Genomic DNA, 27,588 nt, shown 5'->3' with positions numbered 1-27,588 from the left:
CGAGAAAAAAAGAAAAATAAAGAAGTGCTTCTCTTTGCCTTTTTTTTTTTCTTTTCTTTTCAATTTGCGAACAAATTTTTCATGTGGCCTCCAATAATTTAGTTTCAAATCAGTTACTTACTCTGATTTTTCTTGTTTTCTTAAATACCCCCTCAATTTTCCTACAATTTTTTTTAGCTTTTCAATTTGCGGACAAATTTTTCATGTGGCCTACAATAACTTAGTTTTCATCAGTTACCTACGCTGATTTTTCTTGTTTTTTAAAATACCCCCTCAGTTTTCCTACAATTTTTTTTAGATTTTCAATTTGCGGACAAATTTTTCATGTGGCCTACAATAACTTAGTTTTCATCAGTTACCTACGCTGCATTTTCTTTTTTTTAAAATACCCCCTCAATTTTCCTTCAATTTTTTTAGCTTTTCACTTTGCGAACAAATTTTTCATGTGCCCTACAATAACTTAGTTTTAATCAGTTACCTACGCTTCTTTTTCTTGTTTTTTAAAATACCCCTCAATTTTCCTTCAATTATTTTTAGCTTTTCAATTTGCGAACAAATTTTTCATGTGGCCTCCAATAACTTAGTTTTAATCAGTTACCTACGCTGCTTTTTCTTGTTTTCTAAAATACCCCCTCAATTTTCCTTCAATTTTTTTTAGCTGTTCAATTTGCGAACAAATTTTTCATGTGACCTCCAATAACTTAGTTTTCATCAGTTACCTACGCTGCATTTTCTTGTTTTTTAAAATACCCCCTCAATTTCCTTCAATTCTTTTTCAATGAGCGAGAGTGGATGTTTAAGAACGTGATTTTGTCCTTTGAGGGGATACTCATTTACAAATATTCATATGTGATGGAGCTCTTATATATATATATATATACATATATATATATATGTGAAAAAATTGAAGCCCATAATTTTAAATTTTAGGGGACACTAATATGTAAATGAAAAAAATTACTAAAAAATAGTAACATAAAAATAACCTTGCAAAAAACTTTATGTTCTTAAGCAAATTTAGAACAGCTGAGAGGACAACTAAGAGTTAGATTCAATACAAACGGAAAACAACAAAGCCTTAAAATCAGATCAGATCAGATCCGGCACAGTTGTTTCCTTCCGAGAACAGACGCAAAGTCATAGGACATGATCTTGACAAACACGATCCGGCACATGGGAATATAAGTGTTTTAGGGACATTCAAATGCCAATTTGATTTTAGACATATTTATAAGTCCTAATTTTAATTAAAGTGGGCATGCGAACAGTTTGGATTTGGATCGGATCCATCCATCACCAAATTCAGTTTAATCTAATCAGATCCTACTTTTAAACCAAAGTTGAGACCCAACTAATTAGTAATCAGATAATTGCATTCGGATTTGGCTTCGGTTACGAAGCTAGATCCAATTAGCAATCAGATCTGAAGTCATTAGTTCGGGCTAAACGTAATCAATCGAAATTATTTCGGCAATTGGATATATAGGATTCATTTGGTTTAAAGAAGGCTTGGTTAGGTCTTAATGTTTTGGACATGAAGATGGGAGTAAGGATCAGACATCAGTTTAAGAGCCCATCAAATGAAATAATCAGATCCTGATCTGAAATCCCCACGGAGAAAACGAAAAGAAAGTATAAGTATAATCGCGACCCGGATCTTGAGTTGTGTATAATAAAGTGGCTTCAACTCTCTCTCTAGATTCCTGTCTATATATACATGTATCACTGTTACAAGCAGGAGCAGAGCTAGAAAACTTTTTGTTGCAGGGGCTTAACTATAGTTTTAAAATTTTAACAAGTGACTAAATATAATTTTTAGAATTTTTTGTATAGGTTAAACTAGAAATTTTAAAACTTATAAATAATTTTTTTTTATTTTCTTAAAATCCAAGTATAGTGTCTTTCTAAACAAACCTGATGTTTATGTTAAAAATGATTGGAACAAATAAACCTGCAAAAAGACGCATGTTTTAGGGAAAAAAAAGGCACAAGGAATCTGATGTTTTTTTTTTTATTTCTATCACTTTTTAACATTTTTTGTGATATTTTTGGTTTACGGTTTAAAAGTTAAGTTAAATTATTTTTTATATATATCCTTATTTTATCATTTATCTGCTTAATTTTGTATTTTTTTATTAAATTCTGATTTATTTTAATTTAACTCAATTTTTGAGATCGTTAAAAATTGTCAAGATTTTATTTTAGATGGAGTTGGAGCTGTAATGGGAAAAGTGAAAGGAATTTAAGCTGCTACCCATCTCGCCTTCTTCTTCGCGTTCAACCACAAGAGACATTGAAACACACATTGGTGACCTGATCCCGAAAGAAACTTCTATTGAAAGCACAGTTATTAGGAAAAATCAGAAACACGAGGCCCATGCCATAAAAAAGAGCCCATTAAAAGAAAATTTTCTCACTTTTAAGATGTTGGGATTGCAAATTCAAAATTGAAATCCTCTTGGTCTCAGCTTCAAGGGACATAACATAATTGCATAATTGGTAGAGCAGGTGGTCATGTCGTCGTCGGTTTGATTCACCTGGGTGCAACTTTCTCAGCTCCAATAGACGTAGCATAGTTGGTCATGTCGTCGGTTTGATTCACCTGGGTGCAACTTTCTCAGCTCCAAGAGACGTAGCATAGTTGGTCATGTCGTCGGTTTGATTCACCTAGTGCAACTTTCATGGACTGTAAACGATGAGATCATACTTCTCAGAGGTTTTGAAGTAGCAACAAGGTTGCATAATAAAAATGTACGTGCACGAGTAAATCACTTAAAAGTTGGACACCAAAAATTAGGGCTAGGCATCGGGCCGACCTGATTCTCATAAAAAATTGTTGGCTGGACTACATGTTTGTCTGTTTTGTTATCCAGCCGGGTAAGTCTCTACACACCTTTTGGATAATCCTTTCAACTGTTGCTTCTCCTCAAAATGTGTGGTACAGGAATGAGTTTCTACCATAGTCAAGGAATACGCAAAAAACACACCACAAAAAATTAACTAGCCGATTAAAACTAAAAAAATACATTTTCTTAAACAAAAAAAAGTTTAAAACAAAAAAAATGTTTTTAATGCATTTTTTTTATTTTTTCAGTTTTTTCTTTATTTTTTATTTGTTGCGAATCTACTTTATCTTTTGATGTTTATCTTTTGATGTTTGTGTTATTAGTTTCTCACATATTTTACTTTTTCTCTATTTTTAATTTTTTAAAATTTACTATATTTTCCCCATATTTTTCAGGTTCGCTGTATTATAACCGAGAAAAACATCGTCGTTTAAAACTCCAAAACGTTATTTGTGATACAATCTTAATTTGTGTAATGAAGGTGGTTCAGGTATATATATATATATATATATATATATATATATATATATATATATATATATATATAGCCGAGGTGAATGTTGTCTCTTCCTATCTTTCTTGCATATTCTTGTACATTCATTATGTTAAATATCATTGTTTTAGCTATACTAAACTATTTTCATTCTTCATGTAGGTAATGTAATTGTTTGTTTGTCTTTTCAGTTTTCGTAGCATGTACGAGCTAGACCATGATGTCTGTCCCAAGTATTACATGGTTTATAGGGAAAGGACTAGACATATACAGTACGTTGGGAGAACATCATCTACATCTTAGTGGTTGTAATGGGCCTAGGGCTGCACACGAGCCGAGTCCAAGCTCGACTCGATTAACTCGAGTACAGAATAGTTCTTGCTCAAAATATAAGATGAATATTTGCTTAACTCGCTTAATTATGGGCCAGAATTATTAATGATGAGTTATCATGGTTACCCGTGTTTGTAGTGGGTCCAGTCTCATTGTTTTAGGTTTATGAATCTTTGTGTTCATTTTTGTGTTGATGCATGCGAACCTATGACCCACAACAGTTTGTCGATTGTCGTTCTATAGTTTTATTTGATAATGTTAACTATTTGAACCTTTCGAACATCTAACATTGATGATGTTTTTATGTTATGAATCAATCTCAATATGTTGATTTTTAACATGATCTTATCATTGAATGTGTTGATTCTGATTTAACATGTTTTTGTTATGATTTTTGCAATAACACTGATATAACATGTTTTTATTCTATTGAATATGGACATGATAATGATTTTTATGGCATGAGCTTTATATGATGTCTCTAGAAACAATAGACATAACAAGCAAAACCATGTGAACGGGACAAGACACAAACACTGGATCAAACATATAGAATGAACACAACAAAAATCAAACGACGGATAGATAGCAAAGAAAATAATATTAGAATGAATGTGATGTTCTCTTCCTATCAAACAGAGGATAGGTAGCAAAGAAAACAATACCAGAATGAATGTGATGTTTTGTTCTTAAAACTATCAAGTAGATAGTAGACAGAAAACATCGATTGAACAAGACAAGACAGGCATGGTAGACAAGATGGCTTGTCTGTCTTATCAAACGACCTCCTAAGAAACAATCTACAAAAAAAAGGTTGAGCTACACATGTGGGGTTAAAATATTTTATTTAGCTCTCACTTAGGTTCTTATCAGGCCCCGTCGCTCCGTCGGACCCATGCGCTTGGCCCAGGCACAGCTTGTTATATTGAACCAAGCCCAAATATTTGTGGCAAGTTTCCGGCTGGACCTGGCCCAATGCCTGCCTTACTAAAACTTTTGCCGAGAACATAGAAAAGCAACCGTTAGTTCTTCTCCCCTCCTCCTCTTATCCCGATAAAGCAACCAAGTTAAGGAGGAGAAGCAAAAGAACAAAGAGATTTGGACAAAAAGGAAAAAGAAAAAAGATGAGGATATACATAAACAAAATTTTACAACAGTAACCAGAGAGTCCAAGAAGTAAAAAACATCTCCGGCCGTCGTTTTCACCTTTTTCTGTCCTTGCCTGAAGCGCCCTTTACCCGTTTTGCTCTTCTTTCCTCTACACTCTTTGCGGCTTGCCCTGCACGTCTCTTCACGGGCAGGGACGACCTGATTCCGTCTTCACCATTGCCGTTGCTAGTGATTGGAACCTTGTTCTCGGTAGCATCTTTTCCAACACCGTGGTGCTTGGTTGGCCGAACGCTTCGAGGCTTTACCGGATTTGGAGCTCGGCTTGCAAGAAGAACGCACTTCTTACTGCTACCTTGTTCCTTATCCATGAACTCCCGCGACTTCTTCCTCACAAATTGCCGGAAAGTAATGGCTGAACTGTATTCAGGTGAATTTTTTGGGTAGTAAGCCAGAGCATTGTTCAGTAACAGCAGTAGATCTCTCAGCATCTCCGAACTTGTGGTGTAGAAGTTTTTGTCAACATTTCTCTTTATCATCTCCAGGTCCACATGCCTCCGGATCAATTTTTTGTATCTAGCTCTCTTCTGGACATCCAAAAGAAAAGTATTTTAACCAATGACAGGAGATTATAGAACCTAAGAGCAGCCTCTCTAGATAGAACTGGCACCAGTCCAGTCTATGAACAACCCCTACTTAACTAAAAGCGCTGTCGTTTATTCAAGTAAAATTTAAAAAAGAACTGAAACATCATGCAACTATGCAGTGTTGACATTATTTAGGCCACACGTTTCGGACATTACTTTAAGACACAGCCAGTAGCTCAAAGGAAGCGCATTTCGGCAGTCATATTGAAGAACATTTTGAATTCAAAGCTATTTACGGAATCTCATGGCTTCATTACGAAACAAACAAATTGGCAGAACAGATTATTTCCTTCCATTTAACCCCACATTGCATGACTTGAGTAAAAGATACGCAAATTTACTATAAGTTCTAAAAAGAAGCATGAACATGATTTTTCTGTCTCTTACCTGACTCTCGAGCCGGCGACGGAAGGCAGCTCCATCCTTATGTTCCATGATGCAATCAAGAAACTGCGGCACCCAGTCCAAGTTAGACCCCACGCTTTCCTTGCCTCTGCAATCACCACCAGAAACTTTGACGATCTTCGCATGATTTCCGATCGTTTCATCAGTCTCTTTGACAACAAGAGTATTGGCGGAGCTCAACACGTCACTTTCCCCTGTACCACCACCACCATCCCTTGTCCCCCCACCAACTTTCCTACCCCTCCTCCCTCTTCTCTTCTTCAGAGTCTTGAATTCCGACTTCTCCAAACCCTCCGAAAGCTCCTCCAACTTCACAGCGACCCCAACTCCCTCGGCTTCTCCAGCTCTTGCAGCAGGAACCTGGCACTCTTGCGACCAGTCCCTCCTAACCTCATCCACGCCCTGCGTGAAGCTACCGGCTGAAGAACCATCTTTTGATTTCTCCTTCCCAGTAGAATCCCCACCATCGACATTCTCCGCTCGTGACGACAATTCCCTCCGGCTAGAATCGCAATCGAAGTCACTGTCTCCTTTTGAGGCCTTGAGACCATCAAGCTTCGACTGCAGAGATCTGCAACACATATCGAGTTAGTTTCGCATTCACATTCATCGGATTGGTGCTGGCGTGTCTCCCGTGCGGGGAAATAGAAAACTGACCCAATAGAGTCCTCAGATTTGTCTAACTCCCTCCGTAGCTCTGCCACTCGGAGCTTCCTTAGCTCTTCAAACCATTCACTGCAAATGAAAAGGATTTTTTTTTTCAAATAAATATAGACAATGGCTCTAGCCTTCAGAAATTTCAAGCTACTAAAATCCACAGTGACAACGCTTTAGCATAAGAAGACGAAATTGGCAAATTGCAGTTCAATTTTCAAAGACCATCCTGATACTTTCACCTTATAAATGTTTCGTTTCTATATTCCACGAGATTCCCAAGCTAGAAAGCGAAGAACATGACAGACATCTATACTACAGAAAGTAACTTTGCCTCACGAGAATCACCGGTTCGAATTTATTTGTGTCCAACCCAAACATACCATATAAATCTTATAGTCACAGCCCAAACCAGATTTGGATTTCGAACTTTGAAAACAGGACGCCATCGCGCTCATTCGGATTGGGACTCCTAGTCGATCACCATATCGAACTTCGGATTAAATCTCAGACTCGAAAGCAAATTCCGATGCTTTTCCGGTCCATATTTTGGCAACCGAAACCGACTACATAAGGAACGAGTGGACCCAAAACCAGCTCGAAACGCACCGAACCCCCCACACTTAATGTAGTCCGACAGGAATGCCAATGCCAGGCCCTTGGCCGGCTTGTGACATTTAGTGAGGTCGGGTAGATGGGTTTGGATTCTGAACGGGTAACGTGCCCCGTATTGAACCTGAATTCAACACCAAATCTGATAGATATCCAAATCCAACTGTTAGATATTACACCACATATCGGACATTGTTAATTCAAAGCTAAGTCCAGCTACATCAACACCTAACAAAATACCCGTTTATCCGTCCCGCCCTATGACATCGTTGGAACGAACTTCACCACTTAAACGAAAAGACTGGACCAAATTTGTATAATCATTAAGACCATTCAAGCTGACCTGGGCAACGGGTCGAGTACCCATCCGGTACGATAGGGTCCGGGCCAAGAAAACGGCCTGGCGGGCCGCCAAGCTCGGGCCTGATCTGCAGCCTGAGTCGGCCCAGCCCTGATGTGCGACCCGACCCGACTAGATTCGGCTTGTTTATAATTAAAAAATAAATTTCTAATTTTTTTACAATTTAACAATATATATTTTATTAATAAAAATATATTTTATATTACTAAAAAATATTTTATAATTAAAAAATATTTTTTATTACTAAACCGGACCGGAACCCAGGCTATCGGGCCGGGCCGGGCCGCCCGGTTGCCACGGCAGTTGTGCGCGGGCCAGGCGATGAGAAGCTTGCCGTGCCCCCACAACAAAATGGACATAAAGCTATCAAATATAACGACAAGCCACCGCAATTGGCAGCGTGTAATTTACCGACGAAAAGGCGAATAAAAAGGGAACGACTGGCTCCTAAATCCTAATTCCTACACCATCCGACGCGGCGGGGAAGGGTATTTTTTGAATTCCGTGAAAAAAAAAAAAACGTATGGTGCGCAAATAAAAAAAAGGCATTATTTTACTCGTCCTTACTCGCACCCGCCATACCGCCCTTGCAAGTCTTCGTACTTGGCCTTGCACACCTGTGAAAACGACCACCAAGAAAAAGAATTACCAAAAGATCCAAGTCCACTTAAAAAACAACTTTACGAAAATACACATGAACTTTTGACAATTCAAATTCACGGCCGCTCGCAAAACATCAAAGGATCTAATTCCTACCCTCCATAACCTTTAGGAGGCATCAATATCGCATTTATTAAGCATGTTCACTTTTTCGACATTATTGCACTTATTATATTTCCTTCCCCTATATATAGCGAACCACCTCGAGAAAATTTGGCAACTTTAGGTGCTGGTCGTAGGATTTCATTTTCCTTATCCACCACATAAAGAAGATAAATACGCACCCGACCCACCATTTCTTTTTGGCTAAGAATCCGAACCATTTAAAACATGCATTAAAGAATATAGACGCATTTAAAAATTCAACTCATATATATATATATAAATATAAAATAATGAGTAAAGTCTTCCGACCATCTAGATTCTGAGCTCCATGTGTCGTATATATATATATATATATATACTAAACAAAAATAATATTAATTTATATTTTTATAAAAATTGAAGAAAAGAAAAAAGAACGACGTGGAAAACAGGTGGCCTAAGCCAAAAGGTTACGGCAGCGGCCGCGTCAGCCGACAAATTTTCCATATCTGGTCACACGCATGACCTATTATTACTATATATGCCCTTCACTTTATCTAAAATAACCCTCGACAGGGGAAGGAAAAAAGGCACAGAATGATGCCACCACCATCTAATGGTCGAGGATATTATCGTCCATTGACCGGGCGGAAGCTGCCCACTTTCTGCCATTATTTTTCAGGAAAGCCAATAAGAAGAAGGGCTTAGCATTTAGCAAGTCTGCCCTTGGAACCTGAGGAAACGACGAAAATCGCGAAAATGTCTTAAAGTCAAGCGACACGCTCCCAGATGCCGCCAGCTGTACACTTCGTAGCCAGGAGATTTCGTTCCTACACGTGGCAGCGATTGGAGAGGGGGCTTAATTTATGGGAAGGAAACGCTCGTCCCAGGGATCTTCCCCTTCCCTTGAGAGAAACGACCGTCGACCGAAGGCAGGGAGATCGGGTAAGTGGAAACCCGTCAACTTTTGGACTTTTCAGAAAAGACGACCATGTCCCAGACAGGAGCAAAATGGTCATCTTAAAAAAATTTTCATGCGACCACCACACATCAACGACTCCGGTAATTCACAGAGAGAGAGAAAAAAAAAGAAGAACCTGAATTTTTTATTATCGAAAATACGAAAAAACGGGGAAAATTACCTCGGGGGTGAAGAGGTGCGGGAAGAGGGTTCGGGAGCGGACCTCGGCGGCGACGGCGTCCCAAGCGGCAGTCCCGTGGCGGAGAACCGCCCCGCCGAGGACGAGCGCCTCCCACGTCCCCCATATCACCGACTCCGCGGCCTCCATCTCCTCCAGCCCGCGTCAGCCTCGCGGCCGCGCATATTTCATCACCGCCAGCGGTGGTTGAACGCCGGGAAGCCGCGCACAGGAAGATCCGGAACGAACTCGCGAGAGGAACCGCGGCCTTGGCTGGCAACCCGGACGGGAGAACGGACGGTTTTCCGGCTACTCGTCGGCGGTTTCACGGTATTCTTTTGTTCGTATGGGAAGGGAGGTTGAGGGGTGACGTGTTTTCGGGTTGTTGGAAAGATTGGAGGGGAGAAGGCCGAGGGAGGGAAAGGGAAGGGAGGAGGGAAGGGGAGGGAGGGAGGGAGAGGATTTTTAGGTTTTCTTTCTAAGTTTTCTACCACCTTCTCTTTCCTCCTTTATATTGCCCTCGACTGAAATTACGATTCCGCCCATGGAAAGCTGGAGTACTTGCGTATCTGCTTGCCCTTTGCGTCTCCCTGGGCCCCACTGTCTCCAGATCGGGTTACGGCCGGTTCGATTTTTTCAGGCCTACAAATGGACTCGGTTCGGTCAGCTAGCGTTTGGCTCGACGACACATTTCTCCTTCTTGAGGAAATCCGGTTCCCCTTTTGTGCCGAAATTATTTGCCCGTTCAATTAACTATTAAAAATTTATAAAGAAACGAATTGTTTAAAAATTGTAAACAGTACCCATCCATTATGTTACTACCCACTTACCTAATTTTTAAACTTACTTAATTTTTAAATTGATTCAATTTATTAAAAACTTTAAAAAGTGTTTCATGAATTGAGGCGACTCTAATGTATGTTAGACGCCAAATTTAAACTTAAACTTTTCCGTTCAAGAGGTTAGGATCTGATAAATCAAAGAACTAAACCTATAGAAAACAAGAAGCTGATCCAAATTTGAGTCATATCTGATTTGATGTGATTGCCTGGTAGAATTCAATTCCAAAAACAAGGTGAATCGTGCGTTCGGTAGAGAAGGAATAAGAACTTTCGTGTCAAATAAAAGCAAAGATTTCCTGATTTTATTATAATCAAGTCCGGCCCACCGCTGAATTTTGACATGAACCCAATCTAGAATACAAATGCAATTTGATCCAGCAGATCTATATCCGAACAACCTTGGAGTTGTAAGGCTGAACATGCGCCTGGATATATATATATATATATATAGTTTTTATTTTAACTTGACCGAGCCGGGCCCAAGCTCAGGTTTTGAGCATCAAGCCGACCATCAGGCCTAATTGAAAGCTAGGTTTAAACCATGTAACAATCCAAATAACACGGATTTTGTGTAAAACAAAAATGCTACATGAAGCCATAGTCATGCTTCCTTAGCCAAGGAAACCATGCCAACTAGTATTTGGTCTACAAAATTTTATATATATATATATATATATATATATATATATATATATATATATATATATATATATAGAGAGAGAGAGAGAGAGAGAGAGAGAGAGAGAGAGAGGGTTTGGTCAACTAATGGTTATGGCTATCTAACATCGGCCAGCTGCTTCTGCTAAATCTCATTCAACTGTTCAATTTGACCTATAAATGAACTCAAATAGCTAAATTTATAACATTCAGAAAAAGGAATGAAAATCCGATGAACAAATTGAATTATTTTGAGGTTTTTTAAATGAAGAATTTTAAGTTGATGGAAAAAATGGGGTTCAGACGCCGTGGATTTTTCTTCTTAATTTGATCTAAAAGGCGTCCGAGCTCCTAAAAGAATTATGGAAAAAGATCCACTCAAATGTCTTCAAACAAAACAAACAAACATATATAAAAATATAATAAAAATTTTAAATATAACATACATAATATATATATATATATATTATTTAATAAAATAAAAATAATATTACCATCAGGCTGACCCAAGCCCGATCAAGCTGGGTACCGGGTACTCGGCCCGATGCCCATCTCTACTTCCAATGTCCTTGACATTTTTCACTTTCAATTTAAATTTTTGCCTGTGCTTCCAGATGTCAATAAATATAAATAGGATTGGGGTTGAATATTCTACTGCTTTAAATAAGTCAGATAAAAAAAACAAAAACAAAAATGAAAGAAAATCCGAATAAGAAAGTCTGTTGGATTCAGATTTTAAAAATGATATCTGATTATGTACCAAAAAAAGAAAAAGATATCTGATTGAATTTGGTTGCAGATTAGATTTTCATTCAATATCTGATTTAAATAATAAGCATCAATATAGCCACTTAACTTTTTCTATATCCAAAATTCATGCATTATGAAAGTCGGTTCTCAACATATTATATCAGAATTTTGGATTCAATTGTGGATTCAAAAGTCGGATTTAGATTTGGTTTTGGGTTGTAAATTCAAAACTCGAATCCAAGATACTTTTTCCTCCCTCATTTGAGCATGAATTAGTATCCGAATATGTAAACATCCGATAGGGCAAACTTCTTATCCAACTCAAATCTCATGATTCACAAAAAAGTAACTTCTGCTGTTTCACCTACCCACTTTGTTCTTTTTGCGGAAATGCCAAAGCAGATCCCGCAAACAGACTGTAATTTGCAAAAAAGGTCAAAAACTAGAGGCGCTTTTCTTAATTTTGTTTCATTTTCTTCACTTTGGTTTTTCACAAGAACGGGACATGAACACGAGATATTATTCATGGAGTTTATCGGCCAAACAGCAGGATTCCTCTTCATTAATTTTTTTTTTTCCTTTTAACTTTATTCGCATTTGTCTGTTTAAAGACCCGAATCTGGTCCTTTGGTGCGTGCCATGTATCGGACGAGATCTGGATCATGATGGATCCAAATCACCTCCTAGTTTTCGTTAATAGGGCAGAGGTTGTGTTGTGTGGACAATTGCCCACATAAACCCACAAAGGATTCCTATATTAATATTTTGGGATTTTTTTTCTCATTTCCATATTAGTTTCCTTTAAAATTTTATAATTAATGACCTTTAACTAGAATTTTCTGTTGTCTCCGCCTTAGACCTGGGCATCGGCCTGGTCTGGCTCAACATTCAAAGATCGGACCCAGGCCCGAATCAACTCAGGAAACCCGAGCCCGATTAAATCTAAAATATATTTTTATTAAATAAAATAATATATATATATATAATTAATTATAATAAAATATTATAATTATATATAAAAAAATAAAAACCAATTTATCGGGTCCGAATCGGGCTTCTGGGGCCATTCCGATAAATTATCAAGTCGGCCCGAGTCTCTTTTTCTCGGGCCCGAATCGGGCCGAGTATCGGGTACCTGACGGCAGCCCAGCCCAATGCTAACTCTTACTCCGCCCTTGAGTGTGCGTACTACTAAGACTGATAAATGAGCTGAGCAGCTCTTGGTTTTTTGCTCGGCCCAATCGGGAAATTTGCTTGTTCCTGATCGTTAAACTTGGGTTAGAGAATAAAGCTAGATTCATTTGCATATTTAATTGAACGAAAGAGGAATAATTAGTTGAGTGAAGCTTGATTTACAAGGGATTCTCTGGTTGGCTTCTTAATATAGCATGTACTATATGCTGATGTTGCCTATTTCAAGCACTTATATGCAGTATATAGGTATATTACGTTCACCATATATAATTTAGGATGCATATATTTGGGTGCTGTTATATTATATATGATAGACTATGATACTGATTTTCCAAAAAAGGCATCTTAAAGGGAAATCTTTTTCTTTCTTTTTTTTCTGAAAATTGTTCATAGAGAGATTTCCAATCTCAATAATTTATTTGATTGGAGGAACAATGTCATCCATGCATATCATTGCAGGTAGTGCTGGAGGTCACTAAGTTCTCTGTCAATCATGGAAAGGCTGCTATGTCATATAGGTTCAGCAGGCCATTTTGTTACCTTTTTTGGATTGGATTGGATTTGGATCGGACCCAGTTGAGTTTAAATTTTAAGTGAAAAGTGTCAATTTTTTGAACCTTAATTTGTCATTATTTTTAACTTTAATTCAATAGAATTATATGTATCAATTATTGAAGTCAGAAAATGCTTTGAAGTTTTTTTTTTTTTCCCTCGACCACTGTTTTTGAAGTGTTTTAGGCAATTGTACGCTTCTTACAAAACGAAAAGTGCCTCAAGGCGTTTTTTTTAAAAAAACGCCTTGAGGCAATGGTGTGAGGCGCACACATCCCTGAAGCGTGCGCCACAATGGTCTAGAAAATGAATTGTGGTAGACAATCCTTTTATATTTTTATGTGTTTCTTTATTAGTTGTTTTGCATGAAATTTGTAATATGTTGTTACTTATTAATAATTCAAAATTTTCTATTGGTGTTAATACATTATGTTATGACATTATATTTATTTGGATTTACAAATCCTTTTGTGGTTTGCATATGTTGTGTATTGTTTTTTATTGATATGCTTAGGATTGCAGTCATTTTTTTTTTCAGTTTTGTTGTTGTTTTTATAAATATTATATAATTCACAAATTTGTTTGTGAAGTTCACCCTTCGATTAACGCCTCGCCTCGATTTATCGCCTTTTACAACATTGGTTTTAGGTGTTCCAGATACAAAACTGTTAGAATAAAATACTCAGGCCGATGAAAGTCCGGTTGTCAATTCGCTTTTTATAAGTACTATTCTTCTAAACTGCAAATGGTAGATCAAATACAGTTTAGTTCGTTGAGCCCGCTTTCCCGACCCAGTTATTCCCATTCAGCTGCAAGAAAGGAAGGTGCACATGGGAGACTATTTCACTACATAAAGAGCAAGCAACCTTATAGGTTTGCTTATTTTCCCACAAAGAGAAATAATGAGATTACACATTTGCCCACAAGTAATTAGATATTGGAGAGTAGTCAGAAAGTCTTTACATTTGAAAACTTTCAAATAAGTTTACCTATTTCAGAAAATATTTGTTTTGTTGCATTAATAGCAAGAGCGGAGCCAGAAAGTTCTCGCTACAGGACTCTAGTTATATATTCTTAAATTTTCAAGGGGCACATGTATGTAAATGAAATAAACTATGAAGTTTCAATATAAAACTGAACACTTTTTGTGGGCCTATTTGGGCAATTGTCGAAACCTGTCTCTGCCCCTGATTAGTAGTCGTATAATAAATTCTTATTATTTTCATTGTGTGTTTGAGAGAACAAGTTTTTTCATCCCATGGTAGGTCATTTATAAAATTAAGCTATGTTTTTTTTTTTTTTGAAATCATGCCTGGCGTATAAGTACTTAGTTAATCCGTCCATATGTTGGTGTCATTGACAAGTTCATCCTTGCCTTCTACTTAATTTTTTCATTCCCTGTTTTGCCGCCCACTTATGCCTGATCATTTCGCCAATGCGGCCAATCAGTGTTGAATCGATGCAATCGGCCTCCATAGTTCTCTTCCCAACATCCTAAGGTGCATCCCGACCAATTTTGGAAAAGATCCGACCATGGACGAGAGAGGAAATCGCGCCGGCAGGAATTCTGATCATATCAGAAAGGCGAGTTCCTGATATCTCCGCCTATGTCACAATGGTACGGGTACAGGTGCGGGTACGGGTACTGGTACGGCATTTTCGTAAATGTTAGTACGGGTACGATGACTATTATATATTATTATATATAATTAATTAAAAAAACTGAAAAAATTTCATGAGTTCAAAAGCACCAACCTAAAGATGTTGGTCTAGATCTTGGAATATGTTATTGAATCATGTTAACAATAATAAATCATAAACCTTTTATTTTTAAATATAATCAAACAGCCTTCTGCAATTACACGTGCAACTAATCTTTCCTCTTTTTTAGAATTACAAACTAAGCACAAAAGATCAAGTGCATGAATACATTTCAATGGAGTGCATACATTTGAACACGAAGATGCAAGATCTAGGTGTAGAAGCTAAGGAAGCTGTTAGAGAGGTGGCCAAGCTTCTACAGCTTTCTAAGCATTTGTCATCTATTGGTTCGTAGAGAGGCTTGAGAAGCATAAGAAAAAATATGTTATGCAGGACATGGGTCATGATGGAGCTGCCCTCAAAATGAAGAAACGCATTGGGGAAGTCATGCAGTGCATTGTCTACCTCATAATCATTTTAACAAACAGTTAAAAGGTATTCTGTGCATGAACTTTAACATGTAAATGGGGAAAACATGCACACAGAGCACCGACACACAAAAAACAAGCACACCAGAAGTTGGGAAACTAGAGAAAAGAACAAATCTTGCAACGTTGAAGCAGATCGGAAGTTGGGAACCTTAAAAATCAAAAGGAGAAAACACAAAAACTAACAGACGAAAAAACTGCCGTTGGCGTCGCCCACTCGCTGTCCGTCGCCAGTCGCTGTCGGTCTGCAGCTGCCCAAACGCCTGCTGGAAGACCTTCTATTTAAAGTCGAGAGGGAGGAGGAGAAGGGCGTCAGGCGTTGAAGGGTTTTGCCTTCTCACCCGTTGGTTGTTTAAACGTTGTTTGGATCCGGTTCTGACCCAAATCTGGATTTGGCGTACCGCCATACCCGTTTTGCTGTACCGACCTACTGGTACGGGTACGCGACTCGTTTTGGCGTACCACTGTGACATAGATCTCTGCCAATCCGGCGGCAGCGCCCCCAATCTCTACAGAAACTGGGGAAAACCGACAAATCAGTGATTTGACTTTCTTCTAATCAATCCTAATGTCGTATTTGATCATTTCATGTTCATTGATTGTGGATTTTTGCATTGATTCGTCTGTATGTGCCTGAGATTGAGTGGAAGAAGACTAGCCTGCTCTGTCTCAGTTCTAAACGCACCTGAGAGCGGCCGGGTCAAAAGATCTCAACGAGTCTCTTGAAGGAGGCTGATCTTGCTCTGATCTTTTGGGCGTCCCATCTGCATCCTATCAGCAGTCTTCAGCCCAAATTTCAGGCTAATCGAAGCTCGGGATGATTTTTGGAAGAAGGAGATACCCTGTGAATCGCAGTCAGTGCCCCTGTTTTCTAGCTGACCCTGAACAGAGCCTGCGACTGTGATAGTCCGTGACCTTGCAGAAGAACGAGCTCACTGTAGGAATCTCGGATTGCAGCCAAATTTGGAGCATCCCTTCATAATCATCCGAAGGTAATTGTTGTCTGAATTTCAGGTCAATCGGAGCCCAGGTTGATTTTTAACTAATTTTGGAGTGCCGAGATCACCTGTGAAGACAGAAACAGACCTGCGGGAGGGACTCTCGCCTGCGCCCCATTTCTGTTTATCAGTTTGGGTTTTCACCTAAATCCGGTGATGATCTCTGTCACTTTTGAAGTTATTCTCTATTAATCTTTACAGCTTGAATGGGTTCTTGTTTGGAGGATACTGCTGCCTCAGATTGCTAAAACAGAGGATGAACTAGAAGCTAAAAGTTGATCAGTAGCGCACGTGCTTCGGCGTCAAACGAAGCTTGCTCCACCCCGATTCACAGCAGCTCCTGGGGTTAAACTTCCAATCTGAAGCTGGGAGATAGACGAGGATTGAAGGAGCTCAGATCAACCTAGTTCGTGCTCAGTTAGGAGATACAGCTTACGCCGGGCTAAGTGGCCATTGCGTCCCCCTCATTTCACATTTAACAGGGTATACACGTTGTCACGGTGAAGTCTCCTAACATTACTCGGAATACCCTGTTTTCGTGTCAATATTGGACAGTAATCTTCTCGATTTTCTTGTGCATTCTTTGTCGAGAAGAAGGTGCAGTGACAGCAACCGTGAGCTGGGTTGGACCGGGAGAGAGAAGGTGTGCTTTGTCACCTGTTCAGAGCTAGCTTCCCCCTAACACATCAGCGCACTAAGAGGTTCATCAAGACGCAGCTAAGTGCATTCATCTCTCCCCGTCGAGTTACTGAAATACACAGCAGTGATTGCCTTGTCCCTTGTCCCTGTATTGCTCAAGGAGGACTGCATTCGGCCAAGAGACGACGAGATCCTCACTAGACGAAAGTGGTGTGCTGAGTACCAAGGTTCGGCCTTCAGCCTTGGTGTGATCGCTGGACTTGTTCCAGTTAGGTAAGCACCCATTTCACCGCATAGACACGAGGGTGGGTGCTCAATTGATTTCAGCCTTGCCTACGGGCGTGTAGACGATTAGGTTACCTCCAAAACTAGAAAGCTGAGGACACGAACCCATACTACAAGACCACCTAGGGGCTGGTGATGGTTTGCCCATCTAGGAGATGAATGGACAACTGGTTTGTAGATGAATGTATGGTGAATGTTGAGTGAGTTTTGAGCTAAATCTTTACGCTATATTTGTAAGGCCTGAAATCAACATTTGTGTAGTAGGTTCAGCCTTAGTATATTCCTTGTACCCTTATTCTTGGGATATTTTGGCTGGGGTCGTGTCTAGCAAAGTAGGAAAATTTGTAAGGCCGTAATTGGGCCATAAGAGTTTGCTACCACAAGAGAACTTGGGAGTAGCGGTTGTGTTTTTCTGTGCCTCCTAGTGCAGCCCTACCAGTTGGTATCAGAGCCAAGTTACTTAGCGGCACCATTGGTGCAACCTGAAACTTTGAGTTGATCTTCTCCCACGGGAGTCTGTTAAGCCTAGGCAACGGGCCGGGCCGGGCCGCCGGCGGCGGCCCACGGTGGCCCGGCCTGGCCTGGCTCTCGCTCTCCCTCTCCACTACCCGTCTCCCTCTCCCTGCAGCCCGGCCCGGCCCAATTCTCGCTCTCCCTCTCCGCTCCTCTCCCCCTCTCCGTAGTATGCTCTCGTTCCCCCTCTGCTCCCGCTCCCCCTCTGCTCCCGCTCCCCCTCTCCCCCTCCCTCTCCGCTTCCCCTCTCCCTCTACCTCTCTGCTGATCTGCTCCCCCTCTCCCTCCTCCTCCTCTCCCTCTCCCTCTCCCTCACCCCCTCTCCCTCTCCCTCCTCCTCGTCACCCCCCTCTCCCTCTCCCTCTCCCTCTCCCTCACCCCCTCTCCCTCCCCCTCCTCTTCCATTGGAGCGCGATGGGAGGGCGGGGGAAAGTCGCCAAGAGGGCGACCCGGCCCGAGCTGAGCAGCCGGATCGGGCCAGGCCGGGCCGACCCATTGCCCAGGCCTAGAGTCTGTCACTAGTTACTTGGCAGCACCATTGGCACCACCTAAAAAACTCGCCGGAAAACCCATACCTACTGGTACGACTGCACTTGGAGATGCCAAAAAATACAGCCGCTACTCCCAATATCTCCTGTGGTAGCAAGCTCCTATGGCCGAATTGTGGTCTTACAAATTTTCCTACCCTGCTGGACACAACCCCAGCTAAAATATCCCAATTGTAAGGGTACAAGGAAGGGCTTTCCCACGCTATACTAAGGTTGAACCTACTGCACCAATGTTGGTTTCAGGTCTTACAAACGTAGCGTATAGATTTAGTTCAAAGCTCACTCAACATTCACCATACATTCATCCACAAACCAGCCATCCATTCATTCCTTAGATGGACAAACCATCACCAGCCCCTAGGTGGTCTTGTAGTGTGGGTTCGTGCCCTCACCTCTCTAGCTTTGGAGGTAACCTGATCGTCTACATGCCCGTAGGCAATGATGAAATCAACTGAGCACCCACCCTCGTGTCTATAGGGTGAAATGGGTGCTTACCTAGCTGGAGCAAGTCCAACGAACACACCAAGGTTGAAGGACAAACCTTGGTCCTCAGCACAACACTTTCGTCTAGTGAGGATCTCATCGTCTCCTGGCCGAATGCAGTCCTCCTTGAGCAATACAGGGACAAGGCAGTTATTGCAGTATATTTCAGTAAATTGATGGGGAGAGAGGAGTGCACTTAGCTGCGTCTTGACGAACCCCTTAGTGCACTGATGTGTTTGGGGGAAGCTAGCTCTGAACAGGTGACAGAGCACACTTTTCTCTCTTCCAATCCAGCCCAGCTCATGGTTGCTACTGCTGCACCTTCTTCTCAACAAGGAACTCTACAAGGAAACCGAGAAGATTACTACCTAATAATAACACAGAAACAGGGTATTTCTAAGTAGTGTTAGGAGACTTCACCATGAGATCATATGACCCTTGTTTAATGTGAAATGAGGGGGAGGCAAGCACCACTTAGCCTGGCTAAGCTGTATCTCTTCACTGAGCACGAACCAGGTTGATCCGAGCTCCTTCAGTCCTCGTTTAGCTCCCAGCTTCTACCGTAAGGTGACCTCCAGCAGAAACCAGCAATTACCAAGATGACAACAATAGTAAGCACAATAGCCACGGGAGGAAACACGTCACCAAATTTGAAGTTTAACCCCCAGGAGCTGCTGTGAATCGGGGTGGAGCAAACTTCGTTTGACGCCGTAGCACGTGCGTTGCTGAGTAGCTTTTCACTCCTAGTTCCTCCTCTGTTTTAATAATCCGAGACAGCAATAGCCTCCAAACAAGAACACACTCAAGGTGTAAAGATTAATAGAGAATAACTTAAAAAAGGGGCAGAGATCATCACAAGATTTGGGTGAAAACCCAAACTGATAAACAGAAATGGGGTGACAAGCGAGAGTCCCTCTCGCAAGTTTGGTTCTGTCTTCATAGGCGACGTCGGCACTCCAAAATTGGTTAAAAATCAACCGTGGCTTCGATTGAACTGAAATTTGGACAGCAACACCTTCAGATGATTATGAAGGGACGCTCCAAATTTGGTTGCAATCTGAGCTTCCTACATTGAGTTCATTCTTCTGGAAGGTCGCAAACTGTCACAGTCGTGGGCTCTGTTGGGTATATCCTTCTTCAAAAAATCGTCAAAAATCACCCCGAGCTTCGATTAGCCTAAAATTTGGGCTGAAGAGTACTGATAGGATGCCCAAAAGATCAAAGCAAGATCAGCTCCCTCAAGAGACTTGTTGAGATCTTCTGACCCAGGTGCTCTCAAGTGCGTTCAGAATTGAAACAGAGTAGGCTAGTGTTCTTCTGCTCGATCTCAGGCACATATAGACGAATCAATGCAAGAATCCACAATCAATCAACATGAAATGATTAAATATGACATTAGGATTGATTAGGAGAAAGTCGGATCACCGATTCGAAGGTTTTCCCTAATTCTGTAGAGATCGGGGATGCTGCCGCCAGAATGGCAAGATATCAAGAACCGCCACGATAATCAGAATTCCGACCGGCACGATTTCCTCTCTCGTCCGTGGACGCATTTTCCCCAAAATTGGTCAGAATGCACCTTAGGATGTTGGGAAGAGAACTATGGAGGTCGATTGCCTCTATTCAACACAGATTGGCCACAATGACGAAATGATCAGGCATAGGTGGGCGGCAAAACAGGGAAATGAACAGCAAGTCGACACCGGATCAGAAACACTCGATTTCCCTTTGGATCTTCCTCGATTCCTCGGTGCAAGTAAAGAGTACAGATATTAACTTACCGCAACAGGGAATGCCGATCGGATTCACAACTGGTCGATCTAAACTTGGCTAGATGAGGAACCATATTCAGTTCTTCAAGTATCAAGTTCATCAGCACCGATTGATCCCTCGATCCTTTGAACTGGCGTTTTCACCCGATCTACCAATGGCGTTAGACCCAACCAGTGGGAATCACCAAGGGTGTCATTTGGGATGGCGCAACCCGTTTGGAACACAATGCCCAAACCAGAAAGTATTGAGGAGATCAGACGATACTAACCTGGAAATGGGCCTCCGGTTGTCGATGTGCAACAGGGAAGACGTCACCGTAGTCAGTGATGAACACGTCCGCTACTTCTCTAGACGCCGATCGCTACCTCTAAGTTCTTTTGTGGATGAAGAACATGCACAGTCCACGGTTTCCGACGCTCAAGGGGAGAAAAACGTAGCCAAACTTCCAGTAATGGCCATCGGCACCACTCTTCTGGTTGCTCCGACGAACATGCTCCACAGAAATGGGTTTTCTGGTGAGTTTTCAGGTGGCACCAATGGTGCCACCAAGTAACCAGTGACAGACTTCCGCGGGAGAAGAACAACTCAAAGTTTCAACATTGTCGGCATGGGTTGTTCTCGTTTTATGTTCTCTCTCTCTTAGAGCTCTCGAGGTTTCAACATTGTGGCAGGAGAAGCAACTGGCCTCTCTACGCCTCAGGCCCAATAGAGGCTTCCGAGAATGGGGGAATCTGAGGGGAGAGAAGAGCCCATGCTCTTGGGTGGTGTTGAAGATTATGCTTGCATGAGAGAGGATCTACCATCACTTGCCATTCCAAATAAGGATAAGTCATGGGCTGCTATGGTGAATGGAGGGAGACCTGTAGCAGAGATGAATATGCCACCGCTGGAGCAAAAGGAGGTGGCCAGAAAGAGGTGTAGAGGTGTTTGGTCATCTCACAACAATCTTATGAAGTTCTATGCCAGCCATTCAAGTTTAGTGCCATAGCCACACTTGGAGAAGGGGCTGGGAAAGGGCGCTTGGATTATAACTTCATTTTTACAAGCGTCTGAAGCTTATGACCTGTAGTTGCTGACCTAAGATTCACGTCCGTGGGGAAAGGTATGTTCCTGGTCTGCACTTCTTTTGAAGCGGACCTTAAACTCATTTTGTCTCCTAGTCGATGGTATGTGGGAGGGCGACTCCTTATTGCAAACCAGTGGCACCCATATATGCCAATGCAGATAGAGAGTTCCAGCCAAGTCCGCATTTGGATTAGGCTCCCTAAGCTTCCTATCGAATAGTGGAGCCTACGGGTTTTCAACGATATTGCTGATCTAATCAGATGTGCATTCGTTGAAGCAGATGAGTACACAAGGCATCTCCAAAGGTTTGGCTTTGCCCGTATTAAAATCGACATCCCGTTGGGTTTCTGCCCAATATCTGATATTGAGCTGGAGGTTGCAAGGGAGAAAGTCTTTGTTCAATCTATTGAATATGAAACAAAAGTCAAGTATTGCCAAAAGTGTGGGTCTACAACCCACTTCGATGGCTCCCGCGTATTGACAGAGGCAGCCAAGGAAGGGGAGAAGGTCACTCCCAGTGCTTGGCAACTAGTTAAAGTCCTTAAAAGAAGACCTCAACACAACAAGATTAAAGAGGACATGCAGTTGAAGCATAATAAATTTGAAGCCCTATCGCAGCTGCTTGATGAGAAAGCAGATGGGGAAAGTTCTCATGGCGAGAGGCTAGTAGGTTACCCTGCTGGGAAGGGGCAGGGAACCTTCGAGTTAGTGGATGCTAACAGTGCACATGTCGGTAACAATCCAGTCGGTCATGACACTCAGAATGGTAGAGCAGAGGTGTTGGCTTCCCATCTAGTCCCTCTGTCGCCTGAAACTAAAACAAGTAACCCTCCAAAATCTGCACCTGCCACAAGGAATTACTCTAACCTGTTGGAAGTGAACAACAAGGCTCAGTCGGTAGAGAAGGTTAAGAAAAGATCTCTCAAGCACATGGAGGTAAACGGAACTAAAAAGCGAACTAGTCCTCCAAACATGAGTGTCCAACTGGAAAAGGAAGACAGGGGACAAATGGAATATCAAGATATCTCAATGATGGGGGTTGATTTTGCTGATGTCCAGGATGTTGACCTCGCAAATCCCCGACTTGCTAGCCGAGAAGGGAGGGAGCACGGCCAGCCCTGCTCATGAATTTCCTTGCATGGAATGTCCACGGGCTAGCGGCTCTCCTAGCTCAACATGAGTTCTTACGAACTCTTTGGACATTGAAAACCACTATTGCTTTCACTATCGATACTAAGCTTAACTGGGAACAACTCTAAAAATTCCAATTCAAGTTACCAAACAGACAGATAGTCAGTAACATTGAGTTCTCAGGACCTTCCTATGTGGGACCCATTTGAAGTGACCATCCAAGACTGGTATGCTCACTCTCATTGGATTGTCTTACAATTTTCTAATATTTAATCCGGTCAAAGTTTTGTGGTTGTAGGGTTGTATTTGCATACTGATTTTAGAATTCGGAAGGACCAGTTCTGAAGTATCTGCTCAACCTTAAATCATTGCAATGCGTCAGTTATTTGTTCAGGGGACTTTAACGTTGTTTTTAAAGAGAAAAGAGAAAACAGGTAGGGCGCCAGCTCTTCAAGCTTGTCTTGCTTTTTCTAATTTTGTACAAGAGTAACACTACATGAAGTTTCTTGCCTTGGCATGAAGTTTCTTGCCTTGGCATGAAGTTCACCTGGACCAATAACCGCGTAGGCCATGACAATGTCATGTCCAAGATTAACAGATGCTATGTCTCCAAGGAATGGGTGGATGATCCAGACATCTCGCTGTACCTGGAGGTGCTCCCAAGAACCATCTCTGACCATAATCCTATTTTGCTTTATATTTCTAAGCTCATGTTTAGAACTTGGGGTCATTCCCCATTTCGGCATTTTCAGTATTGGCAGGACATAATAGATTACGGTGACCAAGTTCTTTCAGCTTGGACGGTGGATACAAGGGGTTGCGCTGTGATTAAACTCATCCTCAAATTGGAGGCTATCCGAAAGTGTGGTGTAAAGGTGGAGCCAATGACCTTCCTCACCAAATAATGGATATCAAGAGGAAATTCAAACACCTCCAAGTCCTTAGTGAGAGTGGCCAGCTTGATACGATAGATGATGAATGCATTCTTAGGCAGGATTTCTCCAAGCTATTGTGGTTAGAAGAACGTATGTGGCGCCAAAAAATCCAGAATCAAATGGATGAGGGATGGTGTTCTCAACACCAAATTCTTTCAGGGGATTGCTACTGGGAGGAGGAGGCAGAATAAAATCAAAACCATATCCCATGAGGGTCAGCTCTTAACTGAAACTCTAGAGATTTTTACAGCTTGCACAGACTACTTTGCCAGCCTTCTAGGGACTACTGAACGCTCAGGGTGCTTACCTCATACACTCGCTTGGGGTCTGACTGTGTTGCCAAAGGAGAATGCCGATCTTTTGAAACCTATTAGAGAATCTGAAATCGCCTGGGCAGTCATGGAGGCGGATAGGGACTCCGCACCTGGTCCAGATGAGTTTGGCAATAGCTTCTTTCAAAGCAATTGGCTCATTGTGTAGGAGGCTGTTACAGGGGCTATTTGTAGTTTTTTTGACTCCGGCAGATTGGTTAAATCTTTTAATAAGACTCATATCACTCTTCTGCCCAAGGAGACAAGTGCGACTCAGGTGGAGAAGCTTCGGCCCATCTCTCTTTGTAACAACACACTGAAATTTATCACAAGGATTATCGTTCTACGTATGCGGCTTATCCTAAATAGGATCATCTCCAAGAATCAAAATGCTTTTCTCCAGGGAAGATGCATTCAGGACAGCTTTCTACTCGGCCAAGAAATAGTCCACATTCTTCAAAATAGTAGGAAGAAAGCAACATGTATTAAAATTGATTCAAGTAAAGCCTACGACAGAGTCAATCAGGATTTCTTGAAGGCCACCCTTCGCCACCTTGGTTTCCATGAGCTGTGGGTCCAGAAAATTATGACTGTCGTCACCACAGTTAGATAGACACTTCTCATTAATGGTAAAGAAGGAATGTGGTTTGATAACAAGAGAGGCCTTAGGTAGGGGGACAAGTTGTCCCCCTATCTATTTATTTCTGTTATGGAAATGCTCACTCGCGCGTTCAAGCTTATATCAATAGCAAACAAATTAGAATCCCATCCATAGGGGCATGTACCACTTCTCTCTTCTCCATGCTTGATGCCGACATCATGTTCTTCATTGAAGGAAGGCGGAAGAACCTGCGTACCCTGAAAATGTGCCTGGATGAATTCTTCTCGTGTTCAGGCTTAGCCATGAACACTGCCAAAAGTCTCCTCTTCTCTTTTAACATGGATAGTCGTGAGCTCGCTTGGATTGAGCAGAAAATGGGTTGGCGTCAAGGTAAGCTCCCATCTATGTATCTTGGCATTCCCATTCAGACGAAGTACGTAACAGAGGAACAATGTAGGTACTTAATCCTTCGGTCTTCCCAGAAAATAGCACTTTGGAAGTAGAAATGTCTCTCTATTGCAGCCCGACTTAGCTTAATCAAGCATGCTCTTTCGCAGATGCCAACCTACTGGAGCTTGGTGGTTAAACTCCATGCTACCACTTGCAATCAATTGAATAAAATGGCGGCTGAGTTTTTATGGGGTGATATGGCTGAACGTAAAAGTATCCACCGCATTAAATGGTCCACCTTATGCCTCCCTCATCTAGAGGGAGGTGTTGGTCTCAGATATATCAAAGAAACTAATATGGCCAACATGGCCTATTTAATTTATCGAGCGTCTCAACAAGCTTCTCCTTGGGCAGCCCTCATTAAAGGTCGATATTACGAGCGGAAAGAGCTGCTCGACAACAGTATTAGGGGAAAAAGGGTGTCCCACGTATGGCGTAGGGCGTTGCAGTCTTGACGCAAAGCTAATGAGAACGTCGGTTGGAAGATTGGCAATGGCGCTTTAGCAAAGTTTTGGACTGACCATTGGGGCGCCGATCGGCTAATGGACAAGATTCCCACTTCTCATCTCCATTTTATTCATGATGCTGTCACCTGCTCGGTTAAAGAGCTCTTAGAGGAGAATGGGGAGTCCTTAATGGACTTCCCGGCCAAACTTAACATTTATTTCACTTGTCCTCTTCTTCAAGCTGATCAGTCGGATGTTATGGTCTGGAGGAATGGCAACAACGGTGAGCTCAACCGGCATGAAATTTGGCAAAGGATTCGAAAGAAAGGCCATCAGAATGAGGATTATAAGCTAGTTTGGCAAGGGAGATGGCTTCCAAGGGCCTCTTTGACGTCAGCAATGTTCTCTTGGGCGTCTTCCTACAGATGCGTTAGTGCAACAACAGGGAAGTTCTCTTGCATGTTGGTGCTATGTTTGTAAGCAGGAGACTGAAGACTTCAAACACCTCTTCTTCGACTGGAAGGGAGCTCGGTCTCTTTGGCCTTCCAGTTATGGTAAATTCGGGAGGGCTACTCCATGGTGTAGGAGTCCTCCAAACCTTAGGCAAGGACTTAGTTGCTGGCATAAGAAAGGTCTCAAAGACAAGTCATTTGACAAATGCTGGAAAGATAGCTTTCATGTGGCGATCTGGTTCATCTGGAAGACTAGGAATCAATTTAAGCATAAAGGGTAGATCACAACTAGCAAATTAATAAACCAGTTTTGGTCACACTCAAGCGAGTATTGGTGGACTTCTAAGTGGAATGAACCGCAGATAACGAAAATTTGTAATCGGCTTCGCTCGGGGATCCTCTGGAGTGATGGAGTTAGCTTTGAGGATAAGTGGGTTAAAATCAGCATCACCTCCTGGTACAAGAGGGGCAGAAAAGGAGTGGCGGGCATCATCAGAGACGCCGTAGGTCAGTTCCGGTTTGGTGTTGCATGCTGGTTTGAAGCCAATTCCGGGTGGCCAGAGACAGAGATTCTCAGCGAATGCTTCGGGCACTTGGCAAACATTGCAGACAACCTGGGGCGTATCTACCTTCTTGCCACTGATGGTGATTGGAAGTAGCATCTTCTCAGTCACATAGGTTGCAGGTCGGACATAGTGGGCAACCTGTGGTTGAGCAACAACTTCATCGAAAGACTTACAATCTATAAGGAACGGCCTCTAGCTGAAGGTTCAAACCTTTTGATGATCATTCGAGATAACGGTTTGTATACCAAATGGAATCCTCATGGTAATACCATGTGAGATCCCTTCAAAGATAGCGTTACGGTGTGTTGAGGTCTTATGTGGACTCATTTTTTTGTTTGTACATAATACCTCATTTTGTTGTAATAAAAGGATGGGGGCCTAACCCCCAAGCAGCCATTGTCTGAAAAATTAATTTCAAGAAGGAAAATTCTCAATTAAAATTGTTATTTATCATAAGAAATAATGTAAGTACCATTTAAAATGCAAGAAAGGAATAAGTTAACAGAATACGACCAAAGTGATTTTTAGTTTGTTTTGTTCCGATGAGCAGGAGGCTATTCCCTTCACCCGAGTAAAGGTTGAACCCTCTTCACTTCCTTCTAACCCCAGGGTGCAGTTGCATATCATCTTTTCTCTTTTGCAGCACAAAAGATTGACGTCATGAGAGTTCCAAACATAGATTGGCCACCTACCAGCCCTCACCCCTGTTGGGTCAACCCCCTCCAAGATTTTAAGTTGTTTAGTTAATAGCATGATTATGATAGTCTTTTTAGATATCATTCAAATAGTAAGGTCATACTCATCTCTCTCTCTTTCTCTCAACAAAGCCTTGTTATATTTCCGTAGATTCGGCCTTGTTGGTGGCCA

General features: G+C 41.6%; 2 protein-coding genes across 4 annotated transcripts; one reads left to right on the top strand and one right to left on the bottom strand.

Annotated features, from left to right (window-relative positions):
- Nucleotides 1-4,782: 4,782 nt before the first annotated feature.
- LOC116264779 (uncharacterized) lies at nucleotides 4,783-9,789 on the bottom strand. 3 transcript variants are annotated; one of them, XM_031645161.2, is made up of 5 exons: nucleotides 9,345-9,789; nucleotides 8,026-8,075; nucleotides 6,489-6,566; nucleotides 5,814-6,402; nucleotides 4,783-5,366 (listed from the first exon to the last, which is right to left on the bottom strand). In XM_031645161.2, the coding sequence occupies exons 1-5, from the start codon at nucleotides 9,489-9,491 to the stop codon at nucleotides 4,875-4,877; spliced, it is 1,356 nt and encodes a 451-aa protein (XP_031501021.1). In that variant the 5' UTR covers nucleotides 9,492-9,789; the 3' UTR covers nucleotides 4,783-4,874. The 3 variants fall into 3 exon arrangements, with proteins under 3 accessions (XP_031501021.1, XP_031501023.1, XP_031501024.1); XM_031645163.2 differs by having other exon boundaries at nucleotides 4,783-5,363; XM_031645164.2 differs by having other exon boundaries at nucleotides 8,032-8,075.
- Nucleotides 9,790-23,496: 13,707 nt separating this feature from the next.
- Nucleotides 23,497-24,375, top strand: LOC116264345 (uncharacterized). Its single transcript, XM_031644490.1, has 2 exons — nucleotides 23,497-23,835; nucleotides 24,055-24,375. Exons 1-2 carry the CDS (start codon nucleotides 23,497-23,499, stop codon nucleotides 24,373-24,375), a joined length of 660 nt encoding a protein of 219 aa, XP_031500350.1.
- The last annotated feature ends 3,213 nt before the right edge of the window (nucleotides 24,376-27,588 follow it).

The sequence above is a fragment of the Nymphaea colorata genome, chromosome 11 (assembly GCF_008831285.2).
Source record: "Nymphaea colorata isolate Beijing-Zhang1983 chromosome 11, ASM883128v2, whole genome shotgun sequence".
Lineage (NCBI taxonomy): Eukaryota > Viridiplantae > Streptophyta > Magnoliopsida > Nymphaeales > Nymphaeaceae > Nymphaea > Nymphaea colorata.
This window is presented reverse-complemented; position numbering and strand designations above follow the sequence as displayed.